The following is a 19,417-nucleotide window of genomic DNA, read 5'->3' as shown; positions in this document are numbered from 1 at the left end:
TTGGCATCCACTGCCAAAGTAAAAGGTTCTATAAGACACATCAAAAATCGGTGCAAAATTAGAAGAATCCAGAATGGTAGTCAAACTTTTGAGAGGCATAACTTTTGATCTAGGACTCTGATTGACGAACCATTTACATTTCTAGAAAGCTCTCTGAGCACTCTACGTGTATGAGGATAAGCTTCACTTAAGTCCCTTTTTTTGGCCTTTTTGAGCTCATACGACGCTATTTAGTGCCTCAAATTTGACTTTGAAGTGTTCTTAAGAGGTCTCTAGGCAACTCAAAACTGCAATAACTTTCAAATCGTAAAGCCTCTTGACCTAATTCTTTTTCTAGAGAGCTTGAATTACAAGTACAATCATCCCTCCAACTTACACTCTCTGAATCATCGTAATTATGGCTCAATTACAAAATAACTCATTTTCTACACTAGCACGTATCGTGAGGTGCTAAAAAACACTAACCCAAAAAAGTAATAGTGAAACTATGAGAGTTTGATTCTCTATGTGGCCCAAATGGGTATCCAGAAATATAAACATATTAAACAAACTAACCATATTTTTAGGTGATACAGGATTGCCCTTACACCACTGGATGCTCCTACATCACTCCCCCTCCCTATACTCTCTATATTTATAAATCACGTCTCTTTTAATATCTCTCCTCTTCTTCACATCCATATAAATCTCCATATTTATCTTTATCTTCCATCTTTCAATTTTATCCTTGTCTCGCCCTAACATAATCCTATTGCTAATGGAGTCCAGTTATTTTCCTATTTAAAAGGTTTTGCTAAATGACATACAAATTGATCTCATGTATTATCAACACAATAATAGACTAAAATTGGCATTACACAACTCTTCAACCTACTTGATACAAACTACTATAATACAAAATTTAAATAGAGAGATAAATTAAAACCAAAAGTTATCAAAATTCATTATTAATAAATTTGAAAGTTTCATTATTTAATTGAGGGCCACAAATGAATCTAAAAGTTAGAAATTTAATTTATATTTAATCAATAATTATTTTAACTTTTTATATATCATATCAACCTAAGATAATAATAAATATTTTAGATTTATAATTTTAATATTTTACCTTTAAAATTGTTAATCCCCCTAATATAGCATAAGACTTGTGTTTTTGCCTATCTTCTTTGTTATTTGATAGTGCATTAAAGAGTTTATTTAATGTTCACTAGTTTCTCATTTTGTATGGCTAAAATAAAGATCAAGAAAGATTTTTATTGCATTGCTAAATTTGTAAAAAGACTTTTAAACACAATTAATTATGATAATATTTTTTTGTTTTTATTACATTGCTAAAGTCATAAAAGACTTTTAAACACAACTAATTATGATAATGTGTTTAAATTGACATGTCTATTATGCTAATTCAAACATTAAAATTTTCCTATTGCTTGTTTTTCTATGATGTAAATATAATTTTTTTTCTATTAGATATAGAGAGATCAAAAAATAATTACACAGTTTTTCAAGATTCACATAAGAGGCATAGCATCAAACCATAACAATAACAATAGAGGAGTAGCAAGAAAGTATCAAATACTCTTTAAAACCAAAAAGCACAAGGCTAGTGCAATACATCATAGTATAAATCTACCCAAGTGGTCCAATTGAGTGGGCCTTCCATCCATACAATACTCTTCCACTCTTGAATCTGGGACAGCATAAAGATTTCCTCCTTCTTGGCATTATGGCTCCTCTTAATAGCTTGGTTCAACTTCCAACAGGTGTGCTCAAATAACTACAAATTGTCGATATTCCTTCGCCATTGATACCCATACTTAAGTTCGTGAACAAAGAAGGTCGCATGCCCATCTTTAAGGAATCTTCTTAATTTGCCCTTCTCAATTATCATGATGGTTTGCACCTGCAAAAAGATTTTGAAAAAAGTGAGTGTTCAAAAAAAAAATCAGTAAGAACCCTTGGCTTACCTTGGTACTTTTCCTCATTCTTACATTTCCAAATCTTCCATAGAATGTTAAAGGACAACATACTCCAAAAATAATTAGCATCCTTACTAAGCCCATTAATGTGACCAGTAATAATATTGATAATGCTCACACTAATGGGATAGTAAATACCCAATAAATTCCAAATCTCTTTAGCAAAAAGGCAATCAAATAAAATATGTCTACTAGTTTTAGGTAACCTGTAGATTTTACAAACATCAGATTGTTGATTATCTCTTCTAATATGAAGTCTATCAATTAAAAGTCAGCCATTTAAAACATTGAATTTTTGGTTCAACAGGACTTTTCCAAATACAGTCCAACAGCTTAAACCAAGCTTTACAATCAAAAGAATAGTACCAGATCTTATTCAAATGAACAATAATATCCTCATTATGATCAATAACCTTGTAAATTTTTTTAGCTTTAAGCTTATCCAAAACAGTACCGTCAAGCCATTTACATTTAAGATGCCTATAAGAGTCCACATGACAAATGGAAGGCAAGTCTTTAGAAGCTTGCAAGATAAGATTATAAGTCTTCTTCTGGGATTGAGGAAGATTAAATTTATTCTTGAGATCATCCCAAGGAATAAGAACATCGTGCTCAGATAAATCAACAAACTAAGTAATACCAACTTTAGCCTAGGACTTGGCTGAACATCCCTAGTAGAGGGCTAGGGGTTTATTATTCACACTCAAATTCCACCAAATGGACCTCTCACCATGAATTTGATTATCATTATAAAAATCCTTATTAGTGATAAACTTTCAAACATGATCCCAGGCATGCCAGATAGACTTAAAAATGACATAACCTTGGACAATCACTGGAAATTTATCAATAATAAGGTCACAGAAAGGGAGGTTCTTCCAAGACTTAGCCTCCTTGGGACAACCTCTCTCAATGTTATGTCTAACAAGCACTTTCCAGGGACTATCACCTTCCAAAGCTTGAAAGATCCATTTGGCAGAAAGAGCAATGCCTTGCAATTTGAGGTCCTTAATCCCTAGCCCACCCAGGGATTTATCAGTATGACACCAATCCCAATTGACAGCATGGGATTTTTTCCCCCCTTGCCATTAGACCAAAGAAAATGCCTAATGGCGTTTTGAATTTCAATGATCTAATAGTTATTAAACATCCACGCAGAAGAGTAATAAATACTATAGGAAGACAAAATCTTTTGACAAACTTGAATTCTCCCAACAAGAGATAAAGCTCTATTATGCCATTTATTAAGTTTATTCTCAATCTTAGCCTTAACCCAAGTCCACATGTCCTTAAGAGAAGGATCAACAAAGTAAGGGATTCCAAGATACTTGACAACTTTTTTTGGGCCTCCCCATTGAAAATTTAATTGAGAAAACCAATCAAGAGGCTTATCCTCCCAACCCAAACAGATAGACTTAGCCTGCGAGATTTTAGCACCCAAGATAGCACAAAATAAATCCAACTTGACTTGCAAATTTTTAAAATTGTACTCAATGAGCTCAAGAAAAATAGCAATATCATCCGCAAAGTGACTATTTAAGAGCTCTTCATTATTCGGAAGGTACAAACCTCTAATATCTGGAGAAATAGAAGTATCTCTAAGAATATAAAATAAGGCTTCAACATCAATAACAAAGAGAGCAGGGGCCAAAGGGCAGCCTTACCTGATGGATCAACCAAGAGGGAAAAGATCAGAGAGAGATCCATTGATCTCAATTTGAGCACAAGCATCCTTAAGCAAAGTTTGAACAACATTACAAAAATAAGGAGGAAAACCAAAAGATTGTAACATCATAATGATGAATTGCCACTCCACCCTGTCATAGGCTTTTTCAAAATCAAGGAGCAAAGCAACATTCTGGTGGGAATTCTTAGCCCAATCCATGGCTTCCCAAGCAATAATAAGATTCTCCAAAAAGTATCTTCCCTTAATAAAACCGGTTTGAGTAATACTAACAAACTTAAGGAGAATATGAACTAGTCTAAGAGCAAGCACTTTAGCTAAAACTATTATAAGAGACATTAAGGAGAGTGATCGGTCTCCATTTTTTTATCAAAGTCTTATCCCCTTCCTTTGGAAGGAGTTTAATAAAACCCTTATTAATTTTCGGACTGAGGGAGCCAGAAGATATAGCCTCATTATAAAGATCAAGCATGTCTTTGCTAATCCAACTAAGATTGGCCTTATAGAATTTGATAGGAAGCCCATTAGGCCTAGGGGCTTTATCATCCTTGAGGGCTTTAATGGCCCCTTCAATCTCATCAATAGATATCGAGGTGGAAAGAAGCATAACATCATCAACATCCAACTTCGTGGGAAAAAATGGGCCTACAGTTAGCTCTAAACTCATCAGCCTCCTTGGAGTCTTTAAAGGAGAGAAGCTGCCTATAATAATCAACAAAGGCCGATGAGATGCTTTCAGGATTCGTGACTTCCTAATTATTAATTACAAGCCTATCTATAGATTCTTTAACTTGCTTTTGTTTAAGAAGACTAAAGAAAAACTTGGAATCATGATCCCCATGTTGGAGCCAGTTAGCCTTGGAACGAATCTTAACTCCTTGGATTTTGGATTGTTGGTGTTTACTCAGGGCATCTTTTGAAGTAATCCCCTGGTTCAAGAGGTCTGGATTAGAAGGGTCAATCTGAACTTTAAATTCAACTTCCTGAAGATTAGAACATAGAAGCTTTTTATTAAATCTAAAGTCTTTAGTGTGCTTTTGACCAATGGTTTGAATAAAACTTTTCCAGGTTGGAAGAGTAGCCTTCCATTTATCAATCATAGAATAATCTTTAAGATTATAAAAGTTGATGTTTCTAATGATATGAATGGCACAAAGAACATCATCAACTAAAGAAGCTTTGTGTTTAACAAGAATTTGGTATAGGCAGACTTCTGACGAGCAAGCTCAGAATTAATACTAATCCTGGTGAAGATAGGATGATGATCAGACAAAGTGGTAGCAGTAACCTTGATGATGATACTATTATTATCAGGGAGAAAAGAAAATAAGTCCTTATTACCATAAAAACAGTCTAATCTGGAGTAGATCCTAGAATGACCTTGCTGGAAATTGCACCAAGTGTGTCAAATTCCAAGATGAGTATCCTTCAAGTTAGCAAGAGGATCAAACAGATTTTTAGCCTTAGTAAAGTTAGACCAATGCACATACTCTTGATCTTTCCAGCTAAAAGGATTGCCACCAGATTTGTCAATTTGCGATTCAACCACATTAAAATCCCTTCCAAAAAACCAGGGTATATCAAGGAGAGTAGATAGCTAGTTCCAGAGAGAGATTCTGGCTTTAACATCATTGGAAGCATAAATGGAACAAAAACCAAAATGTTTATTATTGATATTAACAATAAACCAAACCGCCCTGTTATAGGGAGAAACACCATTATAAAAAATGAGAGAACCCCATTTAGGATTGATAAGAACATCAATTCGCCCTTTACCCCTAATATGATTAGAGTGGAACTTAATAGAATCATTCCATATGAAATTAAGGTTGGTTTCAAGAGTGAAACTAATAGCTTTTATCTCTTGCAACATGAATAAATCAATATTACCAAACAAATTTAAAACCCACTTAATGACATACTTTCTATCAGGAGACTCGAGTCCCCTAACATTCCAAGAAAGGCAATTCATTGAGAAACATTAGAAGGAGTTTGGCACAGACTTTCATTAACCATTAAGGGACTATTGGATGTACCCCCATCTAACTTGCTAGCAGATTTGTTTTTTGACCCTGGTGACCTTCCATGTCTTCTCATAGACATAGAATCTATCCTAGAGGAGACATCACATTTAGAAGACTCCATATCCATATTAACTTCATTTAGATTTGACTTAGAAGCTGCAATAATTTCAAAAATATAACCTTCATCAATTTCCTTAAAGACTTTTGGTGGTAATTTAGGGGTGATCAAATCAGATTTGATATTGCCGGAATTTGGAACAAGACATTAGCTCAAGTCAACACTCGGAGGAGGAATAATGGGCTGAGAAGATGGAGGCAAATCTTTGTGGTTATTGGGCTTAGGGTGACCCGAAATATTATTTTTCCTTTTCTTCTTGTTACTAACCAAAGTAAAACCTTCATCACTTTCAAGCCCCGACACTGCCTCAGGAGGTGGGTTACTTTGTATGATGGTATTAGGATCAACCTGGGAGTTAATCGTGTTGTCAAAAATGTTTTTAGCAGATAAACCAGTAGATGATTGAACAACAGTAGGGTTAATCAGAGGATTGGACCTAGGGGAAGGGTTAGGGCTACTGGAAGGTTTAGAATAAGTTTTGTTAATGATAGGGCAATCCTTCCTACGATGACCTTCCTTCCTACACAAAAAACAGGCATTCAATCCTCCTAAGATTTCAATGGGGCAAACAAAATTTTCATTTCACTTTAATATTAATTTCACTAGGTATTTCCTTGCCTGGGAGAATCGAAATAAGAACCCTAGCATCCGTGTGAGAGACCAATCTGACAGTTCCATCCATCCAGTTTCATCCATCCAGATAATTTTGCCAAAGTTTTCCATTAAATGAGGAAGGAAACGCCAAAGAAACGAGGGACATTTTTAACCAAAATCCACCTAGAAGCCGAAAGAGCTAAGACTTCCTCATGCACGGCTTCAAAGGTCCATGCCAGAGCACGGAAGGAGGTCGAGCCCACTATCCAATATTGCCTTTTTAAGACCTCTTGTTGGGCCTCATGATTAGCAAAGAATATAACAAACAAAACCTGTTGAATCCGTCTGCAAAATGAAATATTAAACCCTAATTTGACATTGCAAAAATTTGGAAACCAGTCATCCAAAAATTTGTGAGGCGAGCACTAATCAATTTCAACAGAAGCAAAGAATATAGCAGTATCTTTAAGCTTGTTTTTTTCCTTAACAATCTCGGCTAACATTTCAGTTCGGAGTCAAGGAAAACGGAGCCGAGGAAGCCAAAGGGATCTTACCTTGGAGGGCGCCCTCATCGTTCCCCGAACCGACTAAAAACCTAGCTCGAGCATCAACCTTACCAATTGCGCTCGCAACTGCCTCCGAAAACGACTTACGTTTGAGAGAAATGACAGGATCTGAACAGGAGTCACCGTTATTAATGGCATGGTTGCTCGCGGCTGGGGAATTACATGATGGAGCAGAAGGATCGAAAGACGTACCTGAGCAGCAATTCCAATTAAATGGGGGAATGGTTGAGGATATACCACCTGCTAATGTCGCACGCACGGGGACCTCCAGTTGTCCACTGCCGTCGACATTTCCACTGGACATTGCCACCTTGCCGGCAGGATCAGCCTTGAAACCCTAAACAAGATACCGGAAAAGCTATGACAGTAGATCGCAAGTGAAAAAAGACAGAAAGTTCGCTCTGAAAGTTCAATTTTTATTTTACTTCCAGTTTTACATTTGTTGATACATGTACTTGTACAATCTACCTTAAATATAAAATTCATTAAATTTGTATGTTTTATATAATTCATGCTTTTATTTATATCTAATAATCAATTGCTAAAATGTTTTATCAATAGAAGAAACTATTTTATATTCTCATATATATTAAAGCTGAATACTTTTAATTTAAATTATAGATAATTTTATCATCTATCCTGTGATCACACAATTTGATCCATTGTACTTCTAATCACTATTAATATTTTATTTTATTTTTCTAAATAAATATTACTTATTTAAATTATTTTAAAGATAAACAATACTTTAATACTTTGAATTCTATCCGAGAAAGAAAGTTTACTTTCTCATTCATAAAAAAAAATAGCTAGTCAATGATATTGAAATTCATAGTTTACGAATTTTATTACATGCTTATAACAGAAAAAACAAACAAAAAACACCTATATACATACTTATAACAGAAAAGCCAAACAAAAACAACATGCTTATAACAGAAAAACAAAACAAAGAATGTTTTTTTGGCCGAACCCTTGTTAACCCCTTCCACCATCTGACAAAAACAAAAATTAGAGGGCGAACAGCCACGTTAAAACTCTCTATTCCAAGAAAACATCTCCATATCCTCGGGTCTTTATTCCATCTCTAGATTAAGTTTTCGGACCAGTCTTGGAATGAAGATCCCTTTCTTCAATCCATCGCCATGGCTGCAATCTCTGGAGGGAAAGCATGTTCTGATAACAGGTGGGTCAAGTGGAATTGGGCTTGCCATTGCCAAAGAAGCTCTCTCTCAAGGAGCTTTCATCAGTCTTTTAGCCAGAAGCTCCACTAAATTGGAGAAAGCAGAACAAACTCTTGCCAGAGATGGTGAAACCAAACATAAAATATTAACCAAGGTTTTTCCTCATCCCTTCATTTGAAGCTTTATCTTAAAACCTAGAAATCTTGATGTCTGGTCTAATTTTTTGTTTTGAATAGGTTGCAGATGTGGGTGTGTATGAAACCTTGGCAAAGGCAATAAATGAATCTTTTGAATGGAGAGCTGTTGATGTGCTGGTTTGCAATGCAGGTGTGTTAAAAACTGCAGTTCTGGATGAATGCGGGATTGAAGATCTTCATGCCATCATTCAGACAAATTTGACAGGGGTTGTCAATACCCTGCATATTGGCATTCCATTGATGAAGCAGAGGAATCCCCAAATACGGACCTCCATTGTTCTCATGAATTCACTGTCAGGAATGGTATGTTATGGCTAAAACTATTTGTATGCTTATTAATAAAAACTGATATGCAAGTTTCATTCCGTCAATTGTGATTGTCAGTTTAAATGTCTGGTTAAGGGCAAAGCCATAGGCGGTCCGCCGATAGATTATTTCTTAAATCCTTCCGTTATCACATCTAAAAAAATTTACCAACTTTTCAGAGTTAGGTTGGTTTGTTGATCGTTCATTCAAGAATAATTCTTTTGGTTATTATATTATTTTGGCAGTTATTTTTGTACGGTAATGCTGTGTATGCTGCTACCAAACATGCTCTCAAGGGACTTGGAGAAACTCTCAAGCTTGAACTGATGCCTTATAATATCCGAATTAGCATGGTTTTTCCAGGATATGTGGACACTCCCATGCTTGATAACAGTAAGTACCTCCGATTTTGTCTTAATGAGATTAATATTTTTAGTTTCTAAAATTTATATTAGATATAAACAGATAAGTTTTTCTGTACAATCATTTATGGAAGGATTATCTGTATCATGCCGGTATCATGAACCCTATTTGCTTGTATATTATGCTTGATTTTATGTGAGATTTGTCAAAGATGTTTCAGGCTTTCCATGATCCTTAATTAGTAAATAAGGCTTCTCCAACAAGACCTTGGGTACATGTTTAAATTGCTTGGATGATATTACTCACCCTTGATTAAAATGAGGATTTTTTTTTATATTTCAAGATAAAGCTACTTGATCTGCAATATAATCCTCATCCAAATGATATAGACATCTATGAAATTTCCGAATGCATCTTTCTAAAAGCCTTTTGTACTCATGTATGTGCAAATTTTCTCTGAGGTATTAGAAATATCTTGGGCATGCTAAAAATTAAACAAAACATTACTGTGCCTAATATTTCTTTTCATGATTGTTAATATATTCTTTAAGTGATTCTCATCTAGATTATTGTTGCATCCCCAAATTATGTAGTTGGCATGGAAGATGACAGAGATACCTTCCAGATGATTAAGGCCACTACTTTCTATGACCGACGTCAAGCAGAGACACCTGAACAGGTCGCAAAATATACATTAGAAGCGACAAAGAAAGGAACTTTTCTTGTTACAAGCCAATTTGGTGGTCTTGTGTTGTCCACATTTTCTCGTGGACTTATGCCTGCAGAGACATTTGGAAGAGCCTTGATTGAATTGATATTGTTTATTCCCATTAGAATATTCAGCTTCTTTGTAGTTCTCTACTTGTATTACGTTGTAGGACGTAGAAAGAATAAAAAATGCTAGGATGTTCTGTTGGCGAGAAGAATCAAAACATGGGCGGGGGCCCTAGCCCGGTTGGCTAAATCTTCCCTGCTGTAGGGGGTTGGTCACGGGTTCTAGTCTCCCCCATCCCCATGGTACTGGTGGGCGTGTCGCGCCAGCGCTACCGGTCACGTTAAAAAGTTTACCCAGCGCACTGTAGTTTATAGGGGGGGCCGTGTTGCTCCCGATTCCTGCAGTCTAATAAAAAAAAAAAGAAGAATCAAAACAAAATATTTATATTTTCCAGAATTATTGTAAAACAAAATATTGCTACTTTTTGAAAATGTGGTTCCTGTCAAAGGCAGGAAAAATGTTGATCTCATTTATTAATTTTTAATTTTCCAAGAATAAAAAATAAAGGCATATTCTGAAGTTTGTTTTAGCAGGTTCTTTTTTCCTACATCTCTAAAAACGTTTCAGTCCTTTTAGCCTTGAGAGGAACTCTGATTTTTATTTCTAGAAAATAGTCAAATACCTGTTCATGAAATGTAAAATCAATCACTCCTCTAATGTCATTTAATTTTCTGCTTTCTTTTTCTTCAGAATTGCACTCAAAGAAATTTCTCATTGGCTCCTGCCAATTTTGCTGGTTGAAACTGAGAATATTCATTTGTGAAAATGTGCCCAAACACTGCCCACTCATTAAATAATGCCTAAAGCTTCTTCCAATGCCCCTCATCTTCACTGGTTTTTAAATGGATTCCAAAACACTGGGAGCTTTGTGATGCTGTTGCACATATCTTAAATGTGCCGTTAGCCATCAAAATGGCTATACATATGCGTATTGGCAGTGGCTTTGCGTAGCTCCTTTTTTTCCCTGTTGGTTTCTTAACAATTCTCTGCATAGATGGCGAGCTACTTAGATTATCTTAGATTTTTCTCTATTTGCCAAGGCAGTAATGTGTAGACCTCCCATGACTCCCACTATATCTATCCTCTGTCAGGATTTGGGCCGGTATTGGTTACAATCTTTGACACAGAAATGCATATCTTCAAAATTTTAATTGCTTGTCAATGCAGGAAGTATAAAGCCTGATATGTATGGAATGCCTGTTTGAGAATGATATCGTACTGCCAGTTGACAGAATTGAATGTGCTAAGGCTTTAGGGCACCTAAATGTTGTTCTTGTGTACTCCATGAAATCGGAGTTAAAGGTGTTGTATCAACCTGTCTTGTTTCTGCTTGGACATGTTCCATACATGCCTTCTAAAACATCTCCCATTATAATATCTGAGGAACCCTTTTCCATTATGCTTTGATGCACGCTCATGCCCTGTTACATGCTATGATCACTTCTTTCTCTTGCTGGTTGGCTCCAAGTTGTACTTGTAAATGGTATACTCACCCCTGGTCATTTCTATACTTCTTGTTGGCTTCCATCTCATCCTTGTTATAGGCAGCTCAATCGATTCATAGGTTTTGCCGGAATGGAAACACAGCCATGGCATTCAATTTACATCTTGGCTTTATTGTGTTTAGCCAAAGGATAAGGGTCATTTGGGTTTGATTGATCCATTTACTCAAGGAGTGAGTCTTGTTGCTAAGTGGATTTCTTGTGCTTTTCAAGGTGATACTTCATAGGCATGGTTGGTATATCATCTTATCTCCATGTCCTTGGCATATGGCTCTTATTTGTCTTCTCATCATTACGACCCACTGCTGCTTACTCCTTTTTGCAAAGTTAGATTATAGATATAGTTTGTGTCTGCTTAGAAGGCGTGTTACTTCTCACCTCTTATTACTTGGAATGCATAGGGTCTTTGGCAAGGGTACAGTTTTTACACTTCATCTATGTGGTAGAATTATCTTGTTCAGTCTAACGATCACCTTTGACTCTCATCTGAAAGCTGCTCAATTTGCATGCAAACGAATCTGTCCTTTTTGTAATCTGTGGAACTTCCAAGTCCTTGATTGAAAAACGATGCTGTAGCTTCATTCTGAATTCCATCTTCTGTCAGCTAATCTTCTGCTGCTTCAGGATCTTTCCATGCTAGTGTCTCGTACTCTGTTGGATCTGATTACCACGCATTTTGCTTGTAACTTTAGCAAGGATTACTGACCTTCTGCATCCTGATTTATTATTTTCCATATCTTACTGCAACATGAAATTGCGCCTTTTCTATATATCCTTGATCTGCTCTTAGTGCTCAATTATGGCATTATAATACTGCTAAACAGACTCATTTAACAACATGGTGTCTATTTCATTTTATAAGCTGCCTGTAGGCAATCGTTTGCATTTCCTTTCAACTACTTCTTTTCCTTGTTTCTTTTGCAATCTTCATGAAACTGTTAAAGTATGTGTCTTGGTTATGTTGCATGGGTATTCTTTATGGCTTGCCCTGTCTTCTCTTTTTCCTGTTATTTTTATTTGCAAATGGCCATAGAAATCAGTATGGGGCTTTTCTATTTCTATTAATATTGTTTTTTAGTCTTTTCATCAGCTTATTGTGCAGCTTACCGGGCATCTTCACTGTCTTGCCATGTTTTCTCATTAAACATGCTCATTTAAGTGGAATTTCAGATACTAGTATCTCGTTTCCCTTGCAGAAAAAAATTTATCTCCTCTGGTCAAAGACAATAGAACTGATCATCAAAAGCTTCAGATTAAGCTTTCTTGATTTCAATCTCAAGTGCAGCCTTATGTTTGACTCTTCATGTTGTTTCTGGCTTTGATTTACGTATAGTTGTGCATTACTTCTATAAAGAAATATATAATGGAATACTAGCCTTTGCCTTTCCGTGCTGGTCATCTCTGTAGTGGGATCTGATGACGAGAAGAGAGTATAAGCAGTTTAAGAATTGTATAGCGTGATTAGTTTACCAAAGGATATTCTGCACCAATTGTGCAAGAGTATGTCCTCACTCAAGTGGGAAGTTTTCAGTGTTTTAGTAAGGCATCTCAGGGGACATCAGTGTAAGATGATTGCAGAACAGGTGGTTGGGATATCCAATTGTCAACATCTCTCGCCTCTTCCATGATGCTTATTGCTGTGGTTAGATCTTAGATGAGCAGTATGAAGTATTAGAATCCTCTAATTGTTCAAAGGGTATTCTGCCTCTAGCCTATAAATGTGCAGGAATATGTATGAAAACTCAAAGGGAGAAGTAATTGCCTTGAAGATATGGATTATTGCTAATTTCTATTTTATTGCTCTTGGTTATGCTTTAGATGATTTAGAGAATTTTTTTCATTAAGTCCTGACATGTATGTTCGTTGAATTGTTGATTTGTTCCCTGCTTGTGTGCAGGAACAATTGACAGTTGTTTCTTTTTTTTTTGTTGTTGCTGATTTTTCCTTTTCCGTCTAAGACTCTAAAGACATTTGCCAATATTTGCAATCTCTTATTCTATGTTTGGTTTGGCTATATATTTTTATGTTGCTATTTCTCGTGGATAGGCGTTTTGCAGTTCTCTATCTTGTGGGTTGATTCTAGCAGTGCTAAGTACTGTACTATTTTCTCTTGTCTAGGTGGACTTGCCTGTTCCTTTCCATGATACGAATGATGCATTTATTATCATGCTGGTTGTGAACTGTTGATGTTTAGTAAAGGGTAGTCAATGTTTTCAACACGGGCTTGAGGTCAATGTAATTCAACTATCCTTTGATGGGCAAGAAAATCACATACTTTGTAGCTTAAGTGCAAATAATAAATATTGATCACGTCCAAGGGAATGCTTTATACTCCATGGCTTCAAGAAAATGAGAAGGCCTCATTAATTTGGGAAATCTGGATGGGAATATTTTCTATTACAAGAAGCATCTTTTGGTTGGGTTTGTTACAAAGATGTTCAAAGAAAAGTTTCTGGGCGACAAAATGAGGTATATTATAGTGGGGGTGTTGCATAATAATGGTTTCTGTAATCTAGTAAAAGATTTTCCAGTGACTACTTCTCAAAACTTGTCTAGTGTAGTATTTTTGGAAGCAGGTGCTTTGTCATGCTTCTGGGTTCACGTTTGTTCTCGTTATATTTATACTGATTAGATTTAACCTTTTTTTGATGTTTAGATATTTGCCATTGGGTATTTAATATGTGGATATTGTGCATCATTTGTACTTAAAAGAATTACTAATTTCATTGATATATTCTGAGTCAATGAGTTCATTGAGTTCCATTTTAGATGAATTTGTAGAAATATTAATTGGAATCCAAAATAAAGTTCCGGTCCTTGCTCAATTCTATGTCCTGATTTCTATTTCATGTCTTTTATCTAGAAAGTCTCTAATGTTATAATTTTTTAAATCGAAACCAAAAGGGAAAAGAATAAGGGTTTGACTATTTGGGAGTCTGACTTAGTAAGTTCCTTGTGTGGTCTATTTCAATCTTCAATTTTACTCTAAAAACATTTGGTTTGTGATGTCTCTAGTGTGGTGAGAATGTGGTGCATGCAGATTTGAATTTGGAGGAATGAAACACTATGGTGCAAATCCCTACACTTTTTGTGTAAGTCATGTAAACGAGAGAGTAAATCAAGGAAGGAAATAGGAAATGTTTGATTAGATTTATGGGAGACTGCAGTAGAGAATGAAAAGAACAGGAATGGAGATTCTACGAGGCCATTAGATTTGGGAAGGCAATGAATTCATGGACACTGAGACAGTGAAGAGAGGAAGACAGGGAAGGAGAATAAAGAATTGGCAATGGAGGACTAGAAGAAGTGCAACTGAGGATTGTTGTGGAGATTTCTTTAATGTGAAAATTTTCAAAACCATAGGAGGTGAGAGGAAAATCTAGTACCATAAGAGTTTAGAGATTGGAAACTTTTCAAATGAAACTCATTCTAGATTTATATTTTGCTCAGATCCAAATTACTAGTAACAAACATGTTAGGACACTTTTAGTAATTATGGTTATAGACTCTACTAAATTTCAATGGCTTTCCTAGGGATTCAAAGTGTATGGGTGTCAGGCGTTTGGAGGGCAATCTGTCATTTTTTAGTAAATTTCTTGGGTACATCTTAAGGGGTTTGGGAAGGCTCAGGAATGGTCATAAATCAATTTTAATGTTGGATAAGTTCTTGAAAAAATGTTTTAGAACACACTTATAGGAGAGTACACTAAATTGAGTGTATAAGTCAAAGATTGCGAAGTATGTAATTTCCAGAGGTATAGATAAAATAGGGAAATGTGAAAAGAAATGACCTTGATAATCACAAATATAACCCACAAGAAATGGGCATATAAAAGGCACTTCAGATATAAGCATCTAGGAGAAGAAAAAGTGACTAATAGCATAACAGGGAATATAATATGATTGAGGTTCCAAGTTGTCGATGTTGCTTGGATTTGGAGTCCTTAATTTCTACATCATAATGGTCCTATGGCCATTTCCTAACACCTATCTCCCTGCATCTATTGATTTTTGAACTTTACAGGATTCACACTAGGGGCTGATTTTCTCCATTCTTTTTTCTAGATTGTGAAGCACTGAATTTTTTTTAGCATGGAAAATAACTAAGGTATAGCAAGGTGTGATGAAACAGGCGTATTGATATGGGTGGTGCAGGATCAAAGCCCTCAGCATACACGTAATCAAGCCATTGAAAGAAGAGATACTTCACTGTATGATACCAACTATGCAGATGGCAACATTTTATTACATGCTAATATTTTAGATAATTATATTCTCCACTTTTGGTACAAATCAAATCACCAGGGAAAATGTAAACTTTTGAACATGTAACTATAATTTAGAATGGAAAAGAAGATGCAGAAACTTAATATTTCTGCAGAAAGATCACCCTCTTCAAGTTTTAACAATAAATAGAGCATATTTAGAGATCTAACTAATAGATATTGTTGACAGGATTTGTGGAAAAATTTAGTGGGTTCAGTGAGCAATCCCTGAACACAAAACAGTCACTCAAGAAAAGGCATTTGCATTGTAGAATCACAAATGATCTTCCTAAAATAGAAAAACAAGGAGAAACAATAAGCTTATTTCTTTGGCCTTTGATGACCCTTTATGAGGGCATAGTTCAGGCCAGAATGTTCTTACATAAGTAAGGATTGACAAAGAACAAAATAGTTTCCATGTCAAATAAAAGGCTTATAATATACCTTTCTCCAGCACTAGAAATAGAAAAAATGTCTATATGCTACTTTAGACCTTGTGGAAATCAAGAACATCATTTGAGCATTGGTTAATAGACACAAGCGCTAATCACCAATTCAAAGTTCAAAATGTTTCCAAACATGCTGTAAAGGTCATTGGGGAAGCACAACAGAATAGGGCAAGTCCTAACCCTTTGAGATAGCTAAAAAATGGCAACGTAGACCTATAAGCAATTTGGAATGCTAGAGGTAATTAGACAAACAAGTAGGGGATGAGACCAGTATCTGCCAGAGGGTCCAATGGCCATGAGGGTTTGATGATAGATATCCCCCAATTACTGCTTTTAAAAGCCCCAAAAAATGATAACACGTGTAATAGCCAATAACACATGAACTAGTAGCCAATCACACATGCACTAATAGTTGATCATTTTTCAACTTTCTTGGTTGCTGATTGGTCCATTTGTGCCATAAGTACTATTTTTTTGGGTGAGAGGATATTGGGGGCTGAACATAATGGATATCCGACAAGTGTTTTAAAATGGTACTTTTTGACCACTTCACACTCCATGGCCAGTACAGAGAGATCCGTAAATGCCCAAATGTTGAAACCTCAGATTTAAGCTCTTGAGTCACCTACAGAGATTCACTGAAAAAATTGACATAATTCGGCATACAGTTTAGGAGATCTAGTTATGTTAGGTTATCGTGGGCGGCTACTGGGTTTCTTCCTCTAAGGCCATATTATGATATCTTCTGCAATGGGAAATTTCAATGCCAACATAATGAAGCGGTCTTCAAAAACACTTTCTACCGTAAGTCGATGAAATAGACACACAAATATTCAAAAAAGTGGAGCAATGAATACAAATAACCAGAAGTTGAATGCAAACTATACTTAAAATGTGATGGAATTCACAACAGACAAATCAATATAATAAAATTATAATTATAATTTGACTAACTGAAAGCATGAACTGGAAACAGCTAAAACCAAATACAATGAGAACTGAAGAATCCTGACACCAAAAGAGAAACCCCATATCAAGCCAGTATAACTTATTAAACAAAGAAAAGAATAAGAAGTAGAAAAAGTAGATAACCCTGAATCACATATAATTTAGTTTATAATGTAAGCAAGAACCAGTAAGCTACAATTTCTAATTTTTTGGGTTTTTAAGAGATTTTCGGGAAATACCCAATAGAAAAATTGGGGCCTTTAGAGGTTTCCTATTTCAGGTCGTGAACAAGCTCACAAGGATAGAGGAATTTACCCAACCCCAGCCCCGATAAATTAATGAAATCTTCAATTAGGTATGTCAAACCATATTCAACCGTGTTAAATGAGCCTAAATCAATTTTACATTCAACAATATTATTTTTCCATTTGCTAAAACCATGCCTTACAGAGCAATAAGTTATGTCAAACCCACATTCAATCGCATGAATTATTTGATAATTTCTTTTTCCTAAAAGAATAGAACGGAATATTCGTTACATGATATGTCAAATTTGCATTCAATCACAATATTGAAACTTTAAGAGAAGTAATAGCATATGCCCTTAAAGGAAAGAACATATACGCTTACTCTGGCTTGGAGTGCAAGTCTTCTTTGAATGTGACGGTTATCCAGGTATGCCTAAGCAGGCTTCAATGCAGATTAAACCTTTGATCCAGAAATTTGTAAACACGATCCGTACCAAAAAGCTTAGGACTGTGCCAGCAACGAACTTTTTCAAATAGCCTACTTAAAAGCTTCACAGACGAAATGTATAATGCCTTTTCCTTTTTAGACAAAGTAGCATTCAGAAATTCAGCTGCTTGTGACATAATTGTACCAACAACCCAAAAACTGGCATTAAAAGTGCATACGTATAACTGATTTTGTTAAAAACATCTTAGTTGGCATTAATTTTCCATAGTTTATCATATTAAAATCTGAAGATATTGTCTCACAAATAGCCCACTAGGGATAAAGTCTTGTTGAGTGCAAGGCTCTTGACATCTAAAACGGATGAGGCCGGGATCATATGCCCCAACGAATTTGGCGGAATGGATACCCCTCAGTCCTCGGTTTTTAACCAAAGAGGCTAGGCAATTTTTTTTTTTTGAAGATATTCATATTTTTATATACCCAATGCAAACATGCCAAAACAAATCACCATGAATACTAATAGGGGTTCGCTTTTGTTCATTTTTTTAGTTTCTTTTTTTGCTAATTGGTCCATTTGTGCATAAAGTATTACTTATTGGGTGAGTAGCTATTGGGGGCAATGATAGGCTTTGGGCAAATGTTGTTTTAAAATGACATTTTTAAACCATCTCACACTCTATGAGTTCTATAGAGAGTTTTGTAAATGTAGAAACACCAAAAAGTTAGCTTTAAGCTCTTCACTCAGCTACGAGTGTTCATCCAAAAAATTGGCAAATTCTGACATACGGATTAGGAATTGTAGGTGTGTCAAGTTAGCTTGGGCTTCCCCTATTTGCAATAATTTGATGCTATATACTCAAGTCCAAGCTAATAAAGTTGTGCTCAAGAGTTGTTAGATCACTAGGGCAAGCTAATAAAGTTGTGCTTGGGAGCTCTTAGATCACTGGGGCAATGTCCCTTGTACGGTGGCTTAGGTGTTGCCAATTGCTTGCTCTGCTGACCACACTTTGGCACCACGCGGACACCGTGACCGCAATTGCAACTCCTCTAGTCATTGCTCACGTACCTCGAAATCTCAGACCCCTCACCATTCTTCAGGTGGAGATGGAGATGGGTGGCATTGTTGCTCTATTTCTCCTCCTCGTCACGAGTCTGGTTGGTCCCTTGTTGTTGTTGTTTTGGATCTTTACTTTGCTTCGGAGATACTTTTTGCCACTAATGACAAGTGGTTTCCTTGAGTGGTGCTTTTTATTTCACCTTGTCGAAGGGAAGAAGGAAAAGAAAAAAATGATAATGATGGGTGGCCTTGTTGACAATTGGCTAATAAGGATATGTAATTGTTGTCATTTATGGCAACACATGATATACATGCTTACATGAAACCTCGGAAATAAAGATACTTAGCTTTTGACATCATAAAATTGTCTAAGTATGAATTTAGTATACAACAACGTATTATTTTGTTCGTAACTTGTTGCTGACATCATATTATGACTAGTGAAGTTAGATGGAGATTGTATACATGTTGATGATGATGTGTATAACTTCAGAAGTCAGTATGGACTGTACGGAAAAGAGATATTTGTGTTTTAATGAAACATGACAGCGAAATTAAAGGAAAGGAATTATTTTGTTTACAAAATAATTACTTGTCCAATTAGGGCCGACATCCTAAATGTTTACTCTAAGTTAAAAAAGTGTATTATGGTCTTAGCCGACCTAGCAGCAATTTGTGTAAAGGCATGGTATTTATGCAAAGGACATCTT

The 19,417-nt window shown here is 35.7% G+C and overlaps 3 protein-coding genes across 7 annotated transcripts; 1 reads left to right on the top strand and 2 right to left on the bottom strand.

The window, feature by feature from the left end:
* Positions 1 to 1,558: 1,558 nt before the first annotated feature.
* LOC149580660 (uncharacterized) lies at positions 1,559 to 17,828 on the bottom strand. 5 transcript variants are annotated; one of them, XM_089792628.1, is made up of 4 exons: positions 17,585 to 17,828; positions 7,206 to 7,302; positions 6,954 to 7,073; positions 1,559 to 1,903 (listed from the first exon to the last, which is right to left on the bottom strand). In XM_089792628.1, exons 2-4 carry the CDS (start codon positions 7,267 to 7,269, stop codon positions 1,881 to 1,883), a joined length of 207 nt encoding a protein of 68 aa, XP_089648754.1. In that variant the 5' UTR covers positions 7,270 to 7,302; positions 17,585 to 17,828; the 3' UTR covers positions 1,559 to 1,880. The 5 variants fall into 5 exon arrangements, with proteins under 5 accessions (XP_089648754.1, XP_089648730.1, XP_089648747.1 ...); XM_089792604.1 differs by having other exon boundaries at positions 6,954 to 7,302; XM_089792621.1 differs by lacking the exon at positions 17,585 to 17,828 and having other exon boundaries at positions 7,206 to 7,464.
* LOC149580662 (3-dehydrosphinganine reductase TSC10A-like) lies at positions 7,884 to 10,154 on the top strand. Its single transcript, XM_089792578.1, has 4 exons — positions 7,884 to 8,303; positions 8,386 to 8,649; positions 8,898 to 9,045; positions 9,609 to 10,154. Exons 1-4 carry the CDS (start codon positions 8,082 to 8,084, stop codon positions 9,917 to 9,919), a joined length of 945 nt encoding a protein of 314 aa, XP_089648704.1. The 5' UTR covers positions 7,884 to 8,081; the 3' UTR covers positions 9,920 to 10,154.
* LOC149580661 (uncharacterized) lies at positions 9,507 to 12,881 on the bottom strand. The gene is made up of 2 exons (XM_089792585.1): positions 10,413 to 12,881; positions 9,507 to 10,135 (listed from the first exon to the last, which is right to left on the bottom strand). Exons 1-2 carry the CDS (start codon positions 10,614 to 10,616, stop codon positions 9,962 to 9,964), a joined length of 378 nt encoding a protein of 125 aa, XP_089648711.1. The 5' UTR covers positions 10,617 to 12,881; the 3' UTR covers positions 9,507 to 9,961.
* Positions 17,829 to 19,417: the final 1,589 nt, after the last annotated feature.

This window comes from Cupressus sempervirens, chromosome 1, assembly GCF_028749045.1.
Source record: "Cupressus sempervirens isolate cs-2001-9-10 chromosome 1, ASM2874904v1, whole genome shotgun sequence".
Classification (NCBI taxonomy): Eukaryota; Viridiplantae; Streptophyta; class Pinopsida; order Cupressales; family Cupressaceae; genus Cupressus; species Cupressus sempervirens.
Note: the sequence above shows the minus strand (reverse complement) of the source record. Positions and strands in the feature narration are given on the sequence as shown.

Excerpts from the sequence above, each read along its gene's own strand:
- LOC149580660 (XM_089792604.1), bottom strand. The coding sequence starts at position 7,269 with ATGTCCAGTGGAAATGTCGACGGCAGTGGACAACTGGAGGTCCCCGTG. Across the intron at positions 1,904-6,953 it reads CGATGAGGGCGCCCTCCAAG|GTGCAAACCATCATGATAAT; the intron begins GTAAGATCCCTT and ends ATCTTTTTGCAG.
- LOC149580662 (XM_089792578.1), top strand. The coding sequence starts at position 8,082 with ATGAAGATCCCTTTCTTCAATCCATCGCCATGGCTGCAATCTCTGGAG. Across the intron at positions 8,304-8,385 it reads AACATAAAATATTAACCAAG|GTTGCAGATGTGGGTGTGTA; the intron begins GTTTTTCCTCAT and ends TGTTTTGAATAG. Across the intron at positions 9,046-9,608 it reads CACTCCCATGCTTGATAACA|TTGGCATGGAAGATGACAGA; the intron begins GTAAGTACCTCC and ends CAAATTATGTAG.
- LOC149580661 (XM_089792585.1), bottom strand. The coding sequence starts at position 10,616 with ATGAGGGGCATTGGAAGAAGCTTTAGGCATTATTTAATGAGTGGGCAG. Across the intron at positions 10,136-10,412 it reads ATTTTACATTTCATGAACAG|ACTGCAGGAATCGGGAGCAA; the intron begins GTATTTGACTAT and ends TTTTTTTATTAG.